General features: G+C 37.3%; 2 protein-coding genes across 2 annotated transcripts; one reads left to right on the top strand and one right to left on the bottom strand.

Moving 5' to 3' along the window:
- The first annotated feature begins 6,620 nt into the window (after positions 1–6,620).
- On the top strand, positions 6,621–14,783 carry LOC128745186 (aminopeptidase N-like). Its single transcript, XM_053842204.1, has 9 exons — positions 6,621–7,056; positions 7,120–7,829; positions 7,879–7,953; positions 8,012–8,092; positions 12,357–12,668; positions 12,732–12,912; positions 12,972–13,563; positions 13,624–13,901; positions 13,964–14,783. Exons 1-9 carry the CDS (start codon positions 6,811–6,813, stop codon positions 14,660–14,662), a joined length of 3,174 nt encoding a protein of 1,057 aa, XP_053698179.1. The 5' UTR covers positions 6,621–6,810; the 3' UTR covers positions 14,663–14,783.
- LOC128745188 (protein NATD1-like) lies at positions 14,734–15,395 on the bottom strand. The gene is made up of 2 exons (XM_053842205.1): positions 15,015–15,395; positions 14,734–14,950 (listed from the first exon to the last, which is right to left on the bottom strand). The coding sequence occupies exons 1-2, from the start codon at positions 15,255–15,257 to the stop codon at positions 14,837–14,839; spliced, it is 357 nt and encodes a 118-aa protein (XP_053698180.1). The 5' UTR covers positions 15,258–15,395; the 3' UTR covers positions 14,734–14,836.
- Positions 15,396–19,493: the final 4,098 nt, after the last annotated feature.

A 19,493-nucleotide genomic window follows, 5' to 3' on the forward strand; every position in this document is an offset into this window, starting at 1 on the left:
CCTTAAAATCTAATTATATGAAAATATCATTAGTTGCAGAATACTTTTTTATGAAACTTCTCCTAAGAAACCTAAGCTCGAAAACGTCAGGAAAAGCGAGAAAAGTCTTTTGACAGCCTTTTTCCAAAATGGTTCCACTGTGGATCGTTGTGGGGTAATCAAATACTTGTAAAGGAAGGTAGCTTTCATGGAATGGTTGATTGACCGCCGGATTTTCACAGCACATCTATTCTTTACAGCTATGCTAAATCATTAATTAGAAATGGTAACATTTTCGAAATCTTATAGTTTAGTGCAAAATATCCATTTGAAACATGTGGAAAATGTTGATTCTACAATTCACCATATAATGTGCCATGGGTTCAACTTATCAAAGAACCTAACAGCCTAAAGCTAATTCTTTTACCTCAAAGACCAAATTAAAGAAATAAACCAAACTGTGTACAAATGTTTGAAGCACTGAGTTGACTGATTAAGTATGATATTTTATGTATTGAATAATATAATTGCTTTGGTGTCATAAAGAATATTAGGTGAAATAAATTAGCAGTAAAAGTGCAAGCAGATGTCAAAAAATTATTGGCTGGATAACTTAAAAGCTAAAAACTTGCACGGAAATTGGCAAACTGATAATGGAGCGAATGAGCAAAGGCAAGGGGTTTGAGGGCGTTCAACAGAACAATCATAAATTTCGGCGGCAATCAACACAATGATTCTGGTCTCAGAAAGCATTGAATATACATAGAGTAAGGAGGGGCAAAAGTGCGATTCAATGATTTATCAGTGCAGATTCCGAGTAAATTGACTACATCGGCATGGTTGGGTGACTATTCTGACAGCTTAAATCTATCGTAAACATTTGTTGTTTACAAAGCATGGTTGCTGAGTTATGTGTAAATGTTATTTTAGAGTGGTTTTCATGTAATATTTCGTTATACGGTAAATATGATATCAACAAAAGAATATTATTTGTTGAAGAATTGCAGCAGAGTCTTACATCACTCACGTATCTCTTTTGAAAAGACGGTGAGAATAATTTACAAAATATATTTCGCTTTTCCATAATTTGATCAAACCCCGTCAAGACCCTAGCTGGACAAAAGTGCGATTCACGGACGAGGCAAAAGTGCGATTGATCGACGAGGCAAAAATGCAAAGATAACTATAGTTTTGTGCACTACATTACAGATGCTAGAAATGGAAGATCTGCAGAAAATTGCTCTACAGATGCTGGCCGAAAAAAAACATTGTATCGGCTGGTGAAACAAGAAAAAACGTTTAGTAAAGTTTCGATCTGACTGAGGCTGCAGTACACCATCGGAAAATGGCAAATGGGACATTGAGCTATTGCAACAATATAAAATATATTTTATTGTGCTTCTTTATATCCGATGAAAATTGATAACAACTTCAAACATCGCACTTATGCCCCGCCCTACTCTATATATAAAAGTGAGCGTGAGTATGTTTGTATGTTCCGCTATAACTCCAGAACGCCTTGGCACGCCCAACTTGGCACACATTTTTTTTTTGACAAAAGGGAATCAGCACTGAGGTTTATAAAAAAGAGGTCGGGGTGGGTTGCTAACAAAGGGGGTAGGCCATAATTCCGAAGTGTGTTGACCGTTTTCACCAAATTTGGTACACGTGTTATTTGACATAAGGAAATCATTATGGGGGCAGTGCTTGACAAAAAGGAAGCGGGTTCCTAACAGGAGGCCATAAATTCGAAACGCCGGAACGTCTCAATGGTTCTTCATCAAATGTCGTTTGTTAACAAATGTTTTTGACATAAAAGAATCAGCGCAGGAGGGTTGAAGAAAGGGAGATGGTCTCTTACAAGGGAAAGGAAAGTTCAAATGAGTAAGGGATGCGTTTCTCTTACATTCGGAACAATAGCAAATGGCTGGATTTATGAAAGGGGGAATAAGATGGCCATTAACAAGGCGGAGATTCAAAAACGTAAAAGTCTTTGTGTCGATTTATAGGTATTACCGAGAAGAAAACACGTTTATAAGTAACTGAGAAAGAACAGGAGGGGAACTGATTCATTCAAATGAAGAAAAAGGGTTTCTTGCATTATAAGAATATTTGTTTCAATAACAGATATACAAGTAACTGAGAGACAAAGGGGCCCCGAGTAAGATCGGGCAATCAGCTAGCTCGCTATAATATTTAATGTAAATAACGCGGAACGCGTAAGCTCAAAGCTTTTAACTAAACTCACTGGTAGTTTTGCGATAAGTAAATTAATTGCGTGAAAATAGATTTCTACGCCATTCTACGACTAGGGTAAGCGCGCCACCTATTTGGCTCATTTAGTAATAAAATTTCAACCTACTGGACCGCGGGTTCGGGACGGATTCTGGTATTGAAAAAATTAATTTTCGGGTTGGGCACGGGTCGGGTTCGGATATTTAAATCTTCATATCCGACCATCTCCCAGTTGGCCTCGAGGTATAATGCTGATCTTTAAGCCAGTCGTCGTATGTTCGAATCTCGGCTGGAAGAGGCTGTTATAGTCAATAGTATCGTAGCAACTGACCCTGTAATTGTCGTGTACTCTAACACCTGGCTACGAAGTCTGTCGTATAGAAATAGAAGGTCAAGTTTCGATAACGGAATGTAGCACCTATTTAGGCTGTGCTTTGCTTTTTTTTACCCGACCATCTCTATTGAACACATTGAACACTAAAGAGAGTCGGGTCGGTTCGAGTTAGGTCGTGTACCCGTTCACGTACCCGTACCCGACCGGGTTCGGGAACCAAAAAAAATTGCAATTACGGGCCGGTACGGATCAGATTCAAATATTCAAATTTTCATACCCGACCACCTCTAATGCCCATATATGCCTGTGAAAACTCAGTGTGCAGGCTTCTGTTTATGGATGGCCAGTGTTTGTTTTTCTTTTCACGCTATACTGACTGTTCATATGGGTCAAAATCGAGAAATTATTATTCAAGGTTTATCCAGCTTTAGATGAACGGGTCTGGCGCCATGACACGTTTGACATGACGTACTGGATGTTAAAAAATCTAACGTAAACTTATAACCAACATGGGAACGTGTCTATAGCACAACCCGTATAACACAAATTAAATTGATAATTATTCTTCCTTATGTTAAGATATTTTAGAAGTACGTTCAATTACTCCCACATTTAGCTAGAGCAGCGGTTCCCAACCTTTTTTCGGTTCGCGTACCCCCTGACGGATTTCCCTATACTGTTCTGCAGCGAACTAAAGTTTTGGCGAACCCCCATTTGGGAACCGCTGAGCTAGAGCATGACTTTGTTGGATGAGATGTCTCCTAACGCTGCATGGTTCGAAAGCTCTATGTAACCGAAAGAGAGCTCATCGAAGTCAAAAAAATGCGCTACTGATGAATTCATCGCCGTTGTGAATCGTTAATGGGCAAAGCCAGCCTATGCCGATACCGCGTAGAGATCAAGGATTTACGACTTGTTTTCCTTGAGAAAGTTTGGTATTGGTAGATTTGTAGATACTGGTGAAATACCGAAAATAAGAAGTATCTAAAGCTCTAATTATTTGCTTATCTCAGACTTTCCCTTGAGTTCGTATTGAATATTTGCACCTTCCAGTCTATTAATGATCACAAGTTTTTTCTCCATTTTTTTTTTGTCGACAGACCTACATTCGTTAAAAATCACAGATTCGAATAATGTATAAACTTTTATTAACACACAAAAATTGAATGAATGAATTTGAATAAACATCAAGTATAAACATTAGGTATCAAGTAAATGACTCAAAACAAAGAGAAAAATGACAGATTTTTGCCTACCAAAGCCTCCTATGAAATGAAATTTAAGCAATCGATCGACGTCAATTGTTAGGTATTTGGTAATGGTCTTTCAGCACTGATTAACGTCTTATATCCAGTAGGTAGTCAACAGGAGTTCTCCCAATCGAACTAAATTTGTGGCAAAATTAACGAACGCGGGCATACATTGAAAACACACTGCTTAATTTACAGATCACTGTTAAATAGGGGAAGGTTGACTTACGAACCATACGTAGACTGGGGAATACCCAAAGCAGTAAGATTTATAATTTGAAAGACTCGCCAAAAACTCTAAATGAAAAAATACCAACGAATAGTATAATACCTAATTATACTGTTGAATCAAAAAATTAAAAAAAAAAATCAGAGGGGTTGTGCACAAGACACGACCGCATAGGTGACGTAGGACCACGTAAGTCTCTTTGTAGCGATAGTAGGATGTATCCATGTATATAATAATACGATTCTTCATGTATACAAGCTACATCCGTAAATAAATTTGTATGATATGTTTCTACGTTGAATAGTGCTTTTCCTTTGGTAATCGGTAGACGGTACGCGCGAGTTTTCAAAAAGTTGAAAATTTTGCGCAACTTTTCTGCGGCTTACAAAAGGACACGGATAAAGCATTTACAACCTGCAGACGTATTGGAAGTCGCAGAAAATGTCACCTGTGACCAGAAAACTTATTACCGTCATTGGTTGGTCGTCCGAAATGGCGAAAAATTCAACTTTTCTCTCGTTGACTGTGTTAATTATGGTAATAACTGGGCAAGAAAATATAATAAACTCTTCAATCGTTGTGTGGCCCTTAAAAGAACCGATTGTTTGATTATCATAACTCCTGCTTGCAATAAACTTGCACTAACGCATTTAACGTAATTCTCTGTTCGGTAAATTGGAGTACCGATAACCGCTAACCAGGCACGGCTTGTTGCAAAGGACCAACCGGAAAGCCTCAGCAGCTATGAGATCAACGAAACCGTTCGTGTATGGTCCTGAATCACGAGAAATACCACTCCAAGTGGCCAGCTGCAAGTGACGATAATTCTGATCGTTTTGTTGTCGCGAGCAGCATATTTCCTGCCAATTCCAGGACTTCAGCAGCCAACTATGCCATCACGGCAACGAAATGAACCACCAGCAACAAGCGAACAGCAGCGCAAGGCGATCGGTTAAAATTATTGCAAAGAAGCGAATAATCAGATCAATCTAAGTTAAATAGAATTTAAATCTGTGAGAGAAAATTCCACAAATCTTCATGAACAAATATTTCGTTCTTAAAAGAACGGTTTTTCAACGTGATATGCCGGAAATTTAAGCCTTCTTTTCCCGTCTTCTTGGGCAGCAACAAAACAGTTTGAATGTTTGAAAAGACACTTCTCATAGCAGCGGTGACACGGGACAGCAATTTGTTCAACTCTTCGTTGTTGCGGATGGCCAGCTGCAAGTGACGATAATTCTGATCGTTTCGTTGTCGCGAGCAGCATTTGTCCTCCCAATTCCAGAACTCCTGTTGCCAGATATTCCATCACGGCAGCGATCATTGAGTGCTCCAGCTCCAACACCTCGCTTGGTGAATTTGCATGCCTTGGTTGCCTTATCCGTGGAAAGCAGCAACAGCTGAAGCTCAACAATTTTCGATCGGATTCTATAGGGCGTAAATTAAATACAATCATAAGGAAGCTTAACCCATAGCTTATATCATATATATTTCTGTCATCCGTGCTAGGGAAGCACTGACGAGGGAAGGCAAAAATATGAAAATAATTCAAATTTTCAAAATCAATTCAAAAACAAAAATTTTTCAAATTCATTTTCAAAAACAAAATCAATAGTTTTCTATATTTTCAATATTTTCAATCGATTTCCCGATCGATTGGTGTAAATATCTTGGAAATCTATTGAAAATTGACAGAATTATAAGCCGAAGCGTGAAAACGCGTTTGTACTTTGATGACGTCATTTCCAACAACCAATCACGAAGCGAGAATTCTGGTGAAACATAGGTTCATTATTTTCAATTTTTCAATAGTTCAACATCAAGAATCCACACTTTTCTTTATTTGGGTCAATTCTTAGAAGATTTTCCAATCAATTGGTGTAAGAATATTGAAAATCGATTGGAAAACCGCTGAGCTATTAGCGCTCAAAACCTTTCATTTTTCGTGACGCTCGCATTTTTCGATTTTTTGGAATGACACCCTATCTCAAAACTTGCCGTAAGACGTAGTCCTACGTCAAAAAATCGTTTCTACGTCCTCCTTTCCAAGCGCGGAGCATTGATGTCGTTTTCGGCTGCAAATCACAGCAAGAATGGAACGAATTGTATAGTGTTGTTGCCTACTAGCTAGTTTGTAGTACATCAGCTCATTCAGTTATTTGTTCGCCGGCTCGGATCGGTCGTCATTGTGCTGCTGCGTCGGAGTATTTGCACAAAGATAAGCAGGTAGAACGTCACAATCTAGTTTTAATACGTGTGGGCTTGGTATACTGACTGGTAAGTGCGTTCCATCATACCTCTACAGCTGCTGTGCTGAGAATGATTCGGTCTAGGAACACGGGCTGGGACTGGGACTGGGATGCAGGTACAGCACAGCATGGGCAGATAGGCAGAATCTGGTTTGTATACAGATCAGCAGCGAGCAGTCGGCTTGACTGGTTTAACTGGCCTTTATAAATGGACTAATCTTGCAAATTTTACGGGTGTGATGGTGACGCGTTTTTCGAATACCATCATTCCGTACCATTCAAAAACACACAAAAGAGGAATTGAACACATAACGATGTATACATTAGAGGAATCTTCATGATAGTTGCGTTTAGTGGCTGGCTGACTTCAGATGATCTCTGACTATCTTTGTGCTAAGTACGGGGTACGGATTTTGGATAGATTTTTCTCGTGCATGCTCTTGTATGCAAGTTTTGGTGGAAGAATATTTGAAGAGATCAACAAAACATTAAGCCTACGAATGAACCGGCAATAGTTATCGACGAAGGTACACAATGAAGATGATATCAGTTGATCAAGAGCGTAGAATGATCTATCGCTACGGTGATCACAACACGGTGTACAACAGTGGAAAATCTGAATTTTCATTAGCCTCACCGGAAGATAATAACATTGAATACTCGAGGAAAGGTGGTTGTTTTGTGTCCATATGCCGAGGAATCAGTATTGCTGTTTTGATTTTTGTGTTTATCTTCTTTTTGTCTTTTACCATATTTTTTAGCACAAAGTACGCATATGAGGTAAGTAACTTCCTGAACTCTAATTTCAGATTGGATTCATAGTTTCTTTTATCTATCTGCCAGCATAAACCAAACATAACACTGGAAGATTTTCTCAACCATCGTGCATACCTGATAGATAAGCGATCGCGAATACCGAAGCATGTCATTCCGAAGCATTACCGGTTATTTATTCAACCTACATTTAACGAAACGAGCAAACCGTACACATACAAAGGGATAGTGTGGATAACTGTGACGTCCAAAAAACACAACAACAAAAGAATAGAGTTGAACGTTAAAAATCTGAAAATAAGTTTTGAAGATGTCACGGTACTGAAAAGCATTCGACTAACGAATCTTGATTTCGATGAAGACCTGGATTGGGATTTGAGCGAAGAGGACATCCTGCCGCGCATTAGAACGAAACGAAATGCTGATAACAACAACAGTAGGAAACACAGAGCAGCTGATGAAGAAAATGCTTTCACTACTGAAAAAGTGCTTTATGATGACGAAAATAACGCGGGAGAAATATTTGAACCAAGCATCGACAATTCATCGACCGCGGAGCAAGCCACATACTTCCACCCGGTGTTCCCTTCGGATGATTTTGTGACAATTAAAATCCTAGATTTGGAGTTCGACGAATCGAACGAAAAGATGATCATCTATTTGGGAACGGAAATGAAGAAGGATATTTACTACATAGTGAAGGTGAATTTTACCGGTGTTATGACAAATGATAAGGGTTTATATTCCACGCACTACAAAGATGGGGAAGGAAACCACAGGTAGGTTGGGTGAGCTTGAACCTTTTGATTTTCCATGGATTTGTTTTAGGTTTATGGCCGTCACATTGTTGGAACCGAATAACGCCCGGAAGCTTTATCCCTGTATGGATGATCATAATTTTCGGTTGGTATAAAAGAGACATTGATGATTAACTAGCTAAAAGCAACGTTTTTCTTTTCAGTTCACCATTTGAAATAAATATTGCTAGAAGAATTAATATGAAAACTGCATCCAGCATGAACTTGGAAATGTCAGAGCCGATGTAAGTTCATTTTTTCATAATCCAATATTGATTTAGAATCACCAGCGTGCCCAGGCATATACAGATGGTGGGGCACCCGACCTTTCAGAAGAACGTTTTGGCCAAAAGTATGGAAAGAAAATTGGACTTGACTTGGAGTCATTAACTATTCGTCGAAAAACCCAATCTCGGAAGTAGTTTTTGGGCCCAAAATCGGCGTTCTGTTTATGGAAATGTATTCACTGCAGTCTTCTTACCAATCGAAACACAGTGAATATATTTTCATGCACAGAAGTTTTGTTTCGACCATAAAAATTGATTTTGAACTTTTCAGAATCGACGACGACTAATTTCACCTTAAACAACTTGACTTGAATTTGGATTAATTTGAACTGGAGCTTTATTTTGATAATATTTAATTTAATTATTTGGACTGGAAGATTTACTTCAAACCAGATATGGACACGAAATTAGACACAAAGTGTTACTTGAACTTATATATTCCGTCTCATTCTCTCACACGTGTTACGTCTTTTCTGTTCCGTTTTTACTGTTTTCCTGTTCCATTTTCCCACATTTTGTTCCATTTTTTTCCTCGGTATTGTTTTCTTGGTTTGCGCTCTCGGTTTTCTGCCTGTTTCCTTCTTTTTTCTCAATTTCCTGTTTCCTGTCTGTTCTGTCATTGTTTAGTTTTTCTTCGTTTCCTTCCCCTTTTATTTAAATTTCAATCATGTTTTCTCTTATGGGATATCTCTTCTCACTTCATTCTCTTTTTCTTTTTTCTTTTTCAGTTTTTGTCTTTTTTCAACTCTTTTTCTCACCTTTCCTTCTCATTTGTCATCTTAGTCTGTTCCCTTTTTCCCCTTTTTGATGCCCAATTTCCATCTTTTCTGTCGCGTTTATGCTGTTTTTCCTCGGTTTTCTTTAATTTTTTCTTAATTCGTTCTTCGTTTTCTTTCGTTTATTTTCTGTACCAATTTTCCATTTTTTGTCCCATCTTTCTTCTTTTATATCCCGTTTGACCTCTTTTTCCTGTCTTCTTCGTTTCCTCTATCGGTTCTTTTTTCTATCTCACTGTTCTTTTTTACCCCTTTTCTTGTTTTCTGTTTTGCATTCCGTTTCTTGCCTAGTCTACCCTCTTTCTCTTCGCTTCCGTGTTTCTATCCGTTGTTTTTTTCCTTATCTGTTTCTTTTTTCTTCTTTTCCTATCCCGTTTTTTACCTTCTTCCCGAGTGCCGATTGTTCTTTGTCGTTTTTTGTCTTTACTGATCCGTTTTTCCCCATTTTCAGGTCTGTTCTTCTTTTTCTGTTTTGTTTTTATCATTTTCCTTCCCGTTTCGACTTTTTTCTTATTTTTCGATCATCAGCTTTCGCTTTTTTACCCCGTTTTCACCTCCGTTAGTCGTCTTCGTCTGTGTCGTTTTTCCTCTTTTTGATCCATCGTTTCTGTCGCGTTTATTGTTTTTTTTTGTTTCCTTTTTTTCTTTTGCTCTCCAGTTTTACTTTTGTGTCTCTTGTTTAACGTCTTTTACTCTTTCGTTTTACTACTTTCTTTAGTTCGTTTTTCATTTTCTCTTATTTTTATTTTCTGTCTCATTTTCCCGTTTTTTATCCCATATTTTTCTTTTCATATCCCTATTAACATCTTTTTCCCGTTTTCCACTTTTTTATTTTTTTATATCTTTTTATGTTTTGTATTACCTTTCATGTATCTTTTGTCCCATTTTCTTTCTCGTGTTTCTTTTTTTCTCTCCGGTGTTTCCTCTTTCTCTGTTCCATTTTCTTTGTTTCTTGTACCATTTTGCGCCTTTTTCCTCAGTCCTGCTTACTCTTTTCCATTTTTTCTCTTTCCTCTTCCGTTCAACCTCGTTTTTAGATCCATTTTCATCCTCTTTCCGTCTTGGTTTTTTATCATTTTCTGTCCCGTTTCGACTTTTCATATTTTACGATCATCTTTCGGTTTTCGGCCCCGTTTTTCGTTTTGGTCGGTTCCATTCTTCCACCTATGTCTTCCTTTTTTCAATCCTATTTGCCTTCCGTTTTTATTTTTTAATTCTCTCCCTTTTCTCTTCTTTTTTTTAATATCTCGCTTTTTCTCCTTTTTGTTCCATTTTTTCTCTTTTTATGTCCAATTTAACCTCATTTTCTTTTTACCAGTTTTTTCTTCTCTTATATTTTCTTCTTTTTTCTATTCGTCATCTTTTTTGTTTAGGCTACTCGTTTTTTGCCTCATTTTTCCACCCGTTTTTTTACAATTTTTTATGTCCCGTTTCCCGTCTTTTCTTCAGTCGTCTATTTCCAACGCTTTTTATTTTCTTTTTTTTTGTTAGATTATAGTCACTTTCACAGCTTGGGTCATTCGTGACATCTGCGGGGTTGGGATTTGAACCTGGGTCCTCAGCGTGAGAGGCGAGAATGCTAACCTATTTAAGACGCTAACCATTTTTAAGACGCTTGGTCTTTTTGGAAAGATGGTACTTTCTCCTTATATATAGTCTTTTCCCCTTTTACTCGTTTCCTCTATTGGTTATCCTTTTTATCTCGATATTCTTCTTTCCCCTTTTGGTTTCTCTTGTTTGAAATTCCCTTTTTTGTCTCGTTTTGTCTCTTTTTTCGGTGTTTCCATTTTCTCTGTTCGGTTTTATTCAGAAAATTTATTTTTGCGCTATTTTTCTGATTGTTCTTTCCGTTTTTTGATTTTTTTCTTTCGTTTGTTCTCGTTTTCAGGTTTGTTTTACCTCCTTTCCTGTCTCGCTATGCTTTTTTCAACTTTTGATTTCCATTGTTTTCTAGTTCTTTTTCTTGTCTCGTTTGCCCACTTTTTCTCTTTCGTTTCCTTATTTTCTGTTCGTTGTTTTCTCTTTCTCTGTTTCATTTTTCTTCTTTTTCTGTCACGCTTTCACCTTTTTCCTGAGTGAATTGTGTCGTTAATAAAAAACAACAACAACAATAACAACCTTTTTCCTGAGTCCTAATCGTTCTTTTCAGTTTTTTGCTTTTTTTCTTCCGTTTTTCTCGTATTCAGGCATGTTCTACCTCTTTTCCTGTCCCGTTTTTCGCCTTTTTCTTGAGTCATGATTGTTCTGTCCCGTCTTTTGTTTTTACTCTTCTATTTTTCCTCGTTTTTGGGCCCCTTTTTCTTCTTTTTGTTTGCAATTTACGACCCGATTATACTTTGTTCTCAGATTTTGATCACTTTCACTTTTCTATCCCGTTTTCTGTTTTTATCTGTGCCGTTTTTCCTTTTTGTTGTTTTTCTCTCCGTTTGTCGTCTTCGTCTGTACCGTTTTTTATCTATTCTGTCGCATTTATTCTATTTTTGGTTTCCTCTTCGGTTTTCCTATGTTATCTCGCATTCGACGCCTTCTCTTTGGTTTTACCATTTTTTAGTTCGTTTTTCCTGTTTTCTTTTTTTCATTTTCTCTCCCATTATCCCCTTTTGTGTCCAATCTTTCTTCTTTCTTTATATCCAAACCAACCACCAGTTGAAAGCCACATTAAAAAGTAAATAAGTAATTACATACTCTTGTCTATAGGTTTTTTCCCTTTTGGTTTCTCTTGTTTAGTATTCCTTTTCTTGTCTCTCGTTTTCTCGTTTTTCTTTTTTTTTCTGTCCGGTGTTACCTCTTTCTCTGTTCCATCTTCTTTTTCCCTTGTCCCGTTTTTCGCCCTGACTGTTTGTTTTCAGTTTTTTCCTTTTTCTTCCATTTTCCCCGTTCTCAGGTCGCACTATCCTTTTCCACTTTTGTTTTCTCTTCCGTATTCCCTTTCTTGTCTCGTTCTCCCTCTTGCTTCAGCTCCCATAATTTCCCCTCTATATCATGTCTTCTCTCCTTTGTTGTCCTTTTTTTTGCTTTTCCTCCTATTTTGCCCAGTTTATCCTCACTTTCTACATCGTTTATTTCTTTATGATCTTTCCTTCTTTTGTCTTGCTTTTCTTTTTTTATTTGTCTTTTTCTGTCCAGTCTACGTTTTTTGTCACGTCTTCTCTCCCGTTTTCTACATTTCTGGATGGCATGTTACCATTCTTATTGTTTTTCTCGCGTTTTTTCATGTTTTCCACCCCGTTTATCCAGATTTTGTCACTTTTTTCTGTGTGGTCTTTTCCACTTTTCCTCCTTCTGTCTCATTTTGCATTTTGGCTTTTTTCTCTGAAAAGCATAAGAAAATGGACTATCTTCCACTTAAAAATGGAAATTAACTGGTTTAAAATTGGACTTGAAATCGGTGTTGAAATTGCCAGTGTCTAGAATATAAATGTTGTTACGCTTCTTTAATCTCACAGGGACAATCCAGAATTTGTGGTGGACACGTACAACACTACCGGCATGGTTCGAGCATCGGAAATAGGATTCATCGTCACCGACATGTCCCCCGAGCGGTACGAATTGACTCCAAAGGTGCATCTCCTTGCGTACACCAGAAATAAGTACGACAATTATATGAGAGAAAAAATAATTTCCATTTGTGATGATGTTATTAACTTTTACGAAAACTACATGAGATTGAACTTTCCCTATCAGACCATTACGTATGTTACGATTCCCAACACGGACGAAAACGTACGGGAAATTAAAGAGGGAATGATATTATCCAGGTAAATTAGGGAAGCAATTAGCTTTTAGATTAGGATTTAGATTTTCTTATCCTTTCTTTGTAGTGAAAAACGATTGATCAATGATTTATCCTATTTTCCAACATCGGAGGAAACGCTGCTTCGAATAGTTTGCAACGAACTGATAAAGCTTTGGATTCACAATTTAGCTGACTATAAAAATAAGGAAGTTTATTGGCTGCACGAATCAATTCCGTTGTACTTGGAAGCACTTGCCGTGCGAAACGTACGAAACTTGAAGTTGAAATCAAACAAATAACAACATTTTTGTCCAATTATTTTCAGTTGACTAGTAATCCCTACAGCGTTGATGATTTCCTGCTGGAAGGAAAATTCCGCGCAATGCAGGAGGAAATTAATACCAAAACTTCCCCTTTGAACATCATTACAAACCACTGGGAAGAGGACGCCCAATTTGAGCTGGTTCGGTTTAAAGGCCTCAGTCTGCTGTGCATGATGAACTACACGCTTGGAGAAGAAACTTTCAACTCCTTTTTACGGGAGTATTTCATCCAACGAATGAACAATGAATCGATTGACATCATAGAAATTTTAAATAACAATAACCGTCACACCGATGGTACCTTTAATAACTTTCTGCACAGTTGGACAACGTTCGAAAAGTATCCGATCGTAAATATTAGACGCAACAATAACAGCGGCAGCTTTGAGTTGTACCAGAAAATGATCCCCTTTGAGGAGGAAATTAGCGAGCAAATTTGGACAATACCGGTAACATTTATCAACGACACAAACAAGCAGTTGTTTTCGGAGAAAGTTCGTTGGTTGACCGATTCGGATGATATGCTAAAAATTGAGACAAGTTGTGAAGTTAAAACCAACAACACGTGGGTTATTGTTAATCCAAGTGGAATAGGTTAAGCTGAAGGTAAATTCCGTGTAACACCGTAATAAAGAAAGGTCTTTTTCATTGTAGGATACTATCGAGTAAACTACGAATTGTCCCACTGGATGAAACTGGCTCACGTTTTAAATAAGAATTTTAAATCACTTCCCTACAGCACACTGACAATGATCGTTGATGATGCTCTGAATCTGGCCAGGCTCGGCCTGCTGGACTATTCAGCAGCTTTTAATGTTATATCGTTTCTCAAAAAGAATGACGAATTGTATCAGCCATGGAAAAATGCACTGGAGAATCTGCGATTTCTCTACGATGCATTGGAAGACCACCCAAATTACATCTATGTTGAGGCAAGTGCATTCGCATTAGTTATCAAACCATCAGCTTGAAGTAACACAGCTCACTTTTCCAGGAATTTGTGGATTACCTGATAGTCCAAAAATATGAGAACAACAACACAAACTCTTCACAAAATCCTATGATAGCATCTCTGCTGACGGAATGGGCCTGCCGAATTGGGGTCGCATCCTGCATAGAAGCTCAGAAGCGTCTGTTCAACGATGTTTTCGTAATCGAAACTCTATCCCCGTTTAAGTTGGCGGAAAATGATCTCTTCCTTTCCGCTTGTACCGTCATCCGGTACAGTGGCATCAATGAGTGGAATCTCATCCGGAAAACGTTTTTAAGTTCCGAAGATCTTAACCTGCAGAAAATCTTGGTGAAAGCCCTTGGCTGCACACGGGAAATAAGTTTGATTAAAAAATATCTAGGCCTATTCAAGAACCCTAGCTTTAACATGTACAATTATCATATTCTGCACTCCATAAGTCAAAACAAGATAGCACTGAAGTACACGTTGGATTATTTGTACAATCAGTGGACGGACGTAAGGCAGTACCTTTCACTGCAGGACATTTCCATATTACTAAGAAAAATTGCCACCGAAAATGAATTCACCATGTACGAACAGATATTTTTCAAATATTCCTACACATTTCAAACCATGGACAAAGAAATTCTGAAACGTGTACGGGACACGATAATGAAACTTCTCCGGTGGAAACGAGAGATAGGGCCGAAAATTTACTATGAAAAGTTCATTGAAGATTAACAACAGAAACACATTTAACTACGTTCTATTACGACACCATATCACCAAATGAAAATTACAACATGTATTGTTACAACCTTGTTACGAATTTATTTCTGTTATTGACACACAAATAGTTTCACCTACCTATACTATAGTAAATTCTACGTTTAGATGCTTAGATATTAGATAACATTAAGATAATATATTGTTTTCAAAACGTTCTTTGTTTTCATTGTAGTATTTATTGGCGAATTCGCATATTATTTTTACCTTCAGATCTTTATCTTTGGCATATTGTAAGGCAGTCTGCAAAAAGCACAAAAACGCATTAATCACTTTATGGTTAAACCGCGGAGCGGTGCAAACTTACCTCTGCCAGCTGTTTGCCGACTCCTTTCCCCTGAAACACGGCCGGAACTTCCGTGTGGTTTAGAATGATTGTCCTGTTCGGTTTATCGCAGGAGTAATTCAGGAACGCTTTGCTGTTATGTAATTTTACGTTAAACTCTGATCTCTCGCGATCATGCTCAACGGTAAAGGCTTTCGAACAGAACGAACTTCTAGCGAAATGCAGTAAGCATCTCGAATGGGTAATTTTCCCCGTCACATACATCACTGTAGTGGATGGAAGACTATATAGAATTTCGCGGATATTCAATCGTTATTGCACCTTGCACGAATCGGTGTGGAACATTTCAAAACAAAACTATTAAACTTATTAAACTCTTTTAAAAATAAACAAAAACAGATGCGAAACATTCATGCCCGCAATTTATAAAAGTAAACTGTCACATCCAATATCCAACTATTCGGTTTACAACAGTGTTGCCGTTAAACTGATATTCGAGTACTTCTATGGGAGACAGTCTGCTTGCTCAAATAAATATGTCTGCTTGCTCAAATAAAATTTATTTGATATTTATTTAATATTTATTAATTCAAACTCTTTACTCAACATCTGGAGGATTGGATATTGTGCTTATTTACTTGTCCTGGCGCGATATTCTTTAGGATTTCACCTGCATAACAATGTTACGCGAACATACTCGGTCCAAGGTTGATCATCTTCAATTTCTCGAATGTCCCACACGCCACACCTTCCAGGTCTCGCTCCACTTGGGCTATTTATTTAACCACCTAGCACAGCAAAGTAAATTGATATATACCAGGTATAGGGCTTTTGCCTATGTGTAAATGTATTAGTGATCTGGGGGGCACACATGGCCTTACAGCCAGGCCAAAATGAATGGGAAAGGTGTTGAATAAGATTTATTTTAATTTTTTTTAAATAAGTATTTTGTTTAAAATACTCAGAAACAGCATAGCGATAAGTTTGAATGATGTACAATGTTTTGGTTTGCGTTAGAAAAGTTTTGGAAAGGACTTGCTTCCTGTCAACTGTACTAAAAGTATTTTTGAACCTATACTTTACCGAAAAACGTTATCTAATTTGATATCGTTAAGTATCTAACCAATTTTTATGCATGAAAATCATATACATAAGTCCTTAAGCTTGCAAAATGTTGAAGGTATAAACAATTTAATAATTACTATCAAAGATTGAAGGCGACAAATTTAATGGCATTTTTCTAAAGTACTATATTTAAATATAGTTAATGTCAGCAGAAGGGTTAGGTAATGTTTAACTACTCTTGTAGACTAGACGTTTTCAAAGATTTAAGATTTAATAGGAGGTCTATATATTATCAAAATAGTTCAAACCTTGGTTCAAACTTCATATTGCAATTGCCTTGACAATATTCAGATTGGAAGCAGCAAGTTTACATGTTGCAGCAATAACTTTTTCACTGCAACTTTTCAGTAGCTAGAGTATGTTAGATTCTAAGTATTATAAGAAATATTATAAAAATTGGTCGTTGATCCCCACGAACACCGCGTCTAAATCTTGTTCAAGTTTTACGAAGTAAAATGCCTTTTTTGACGTAGGACTACGTCTTACGGCAAGTTTTGAGATGGGGTGTCATTCCAAAAAATCGAAAAATGCGAGCGTCACGAAAAATGAAAGGTTTTGAGCGTTAATAGCTCAGCGGTTTTCCGATCGATTTTCAATATTCTTACACCAATCGTTCGGAAAATCTTCTAAGAATTGACCCAAATGAAGAAAAGTATGGATTTTTGATGTTGAACTATTGAAAAATTGAAAATAATGAACCTATGTTTTACCAGAATTCTCGCTTCGTGATTGGTTGGAAGATTCTTTACGATGATCTAAACCTATACCAATTTGATATCTGTGCTTGGGAAGTAAGCCAAAACAAGTGACAATTTCCTCATTTTAACAAGATTTTTTAACACCGCGGTTCAACCTAGACCATTTTGATGTCCTTGCTTGGGAAGTACGCCAGAGAGAGTAACAAAGCCCCCTCGTGCCAACAGATTTCTTACGAACGCGATTAAATCTAGTCCAATTTGATGTCTGTGTTAGGGAAGTATGCCAGAAAAAATGACACAAGTTCGTTGTCACAACAGATCGCAAATTCTTTACTGCGAGACGATTAAACCTCGGGGAACTTGATATCTCTGTTGGAAAAATGTGCTTCAGCTGTAGTGTTCGGTTACAATATGACGATATGACTCTGTATGAATGTGCATGCTTGCCGTTTCATTAGAAGTGTAGTGAAAAGACGTGCTGTTGATAAAATAGGATTGAATTTGTAAAATCCCTTCAACGTGGGAAACCATGGATAATAAAAACAATCTTTAATTTCAGTAAGGTAGCAGGAAAGCAATAGTTTGTGTTCTTGATTTTATTAAATTGTTTTCAAATGCACAATCAATTGAACGTATGCAACGTTACTACTTTGATAAATGTTACATACAACGCATGTAGCATGTACATATGTTGCATATAGCATCTATACATGAAGAATCGAATGATTACAAGCATGAATACATGCCACTTTCACTACAAAGAGACTTACGTAGTCCTGCGTCACCTATATATGCGGTCGTGTCTTGTACACAACCCCTCTGATTTTTTTATATTCTGGCTTAAAGATTTAACCAATTAAACATAAACAATATTCTTTTACTCACTTTTCGTACATAAAAAATGGTAAAAAGCAGTGAGAAATGCAGCTAAACACTTTTTTATTCAATGTTTACATTTTAACTTGAGCTGGCCTAACGCAATGTGTGCCCCCCAGAAGTCACATTAGTGTTAGTGTGAAAAGCCCTATATGACAATGCGAGCTGTCATATACACTTTGCACTAACACATCTACACTAGTTCTGAGATTTCGAGCATTTTGTATGGAAAATTAGTTAATTTTTTAAAAAAATCGTTGGATACGCAAGATTTGTCTATTTTTTTCCTCACAGTTTTTATGTTTATGCTTAGAACATTATTTCTAGTATGTATTTTCATGAATACAATGAAGTGCAACAGTCCAAATTGCAAGCGGAAATTTTTTCATCAAAACGGTATCAAGATGTCTCAAAGAAATGTCGTTATATCGCTTTCCTACAAGTAGTAAAACAAAAAAGATTTTTTTTTAAATGCTCGGACATGATTGTTCAATAAGCAGCATGAGCAACATTGTTATCCGCCCGCGATATTTTTCGTCTGATTTCTGGTAAGCTTTTAAAGTGTTAATTATCTTCTAAGACCGTTTTGTAGCAATCTAAGATTACTTTTTATGGTTTTCTACATAGTGTTGCGACGGGTAAATTTATGATAAAAAGGTATCATCTTGGAACAGTGACTTCAACTTAAGGATTTTCAAGCAGTAGCACAAGCATCTATTCGAATAAAACTATTTTTTAAAAGAAGACATCAAAGGCAGATATTCAAGAGCATCATGCAAGCAAAATGTTGGATGGAACGTGTTTTAATTTAAGCAACCGTATACCGTATTGATCGTGAAGTATTAGAAACATTAATTCATTTTTCAATTGCACATCGAAATAGTTAGTCACTATTGTAAATGGACGTTTCAGGAATAAAACAGGAGAACTAATGAAACTAGTCTGTATTGAACGAGAGCAAATGTGTAACTAACTGTTATGAAAAATTAACAAGCTTATGTTGCTATAACTGCGTAACCAAGCATACGATTGCCTACTTGATTACAGCCACCCATGTTCTCAAATTTTTTACGCATAATAAAGAAGGCTACAAGTGCAAATGACTTTAAAATATAATCCTTACATTTCATTGTAAATGTTCAAATATTTCTCTGGAATAATATAGCTGCATTCATTAATTACAATTAATTTTCATGCAAGTTCCACCATATTTCAGAACTATTTCTTCTTCTTTCTACACACACTAATGCAACCCTCGATGGTCACATACCTGGTATATATCAATTTACTTTGCTAGCACAGAACAGAAGTGGAAGTCCGAAGGATTCGGCGATCAAAATTGGTAACAGAGTCTTTTTTGCTTTTATTGTTCTTTTGGGAAGGTTTTTGCACAGAAAACTATCGCATATCAGCTCTCATATGCTTTCGTGTGCATTCGTAAGCGTTCGGGTGTTTTCGTGGAAAAAAGTGACTCGCCACCGCCAGGTTTGCTAGTATCTGCAGAAAGTAGCATGTACGTGTTTGGATTTTAACTTCCACTTCTGTTCTGTCTTCTGTGACACTGCGCACCCACCGGATTCGGGGCGAACACCTTGTTTGCGGGGTTGTTGTTCGGCATTCTCGCAACATATCCCGGCCATTGTACCCTGCCAGCTTTAACGACTTTCTGGATACGTTCCAGAACACTGTTCTCGCATACACCACCAAAGATGGTACTAAGCGATCGACGTTTGAAAACAGCCAATGCTTTCAAGTCCCGGTCGAGCATTGTCCACGTTTTGTCCCCGTAGAGAACTACTGG

Source organism: Sabethes cyaneus, chromosome 1 (assembly GCF_943734655.1).
Source record: "Sabethes cyaneus chromosome 1, idSabCyanKW18_F2, whole genome shotgun sequence".
Taxonomy (NCBI): domain Eukaryota; kingdom Metazoa; phylum Arthropoda; class Insecta; order Diptera; family Culicidae; genus Sabethes; species Sabethes cyaneus.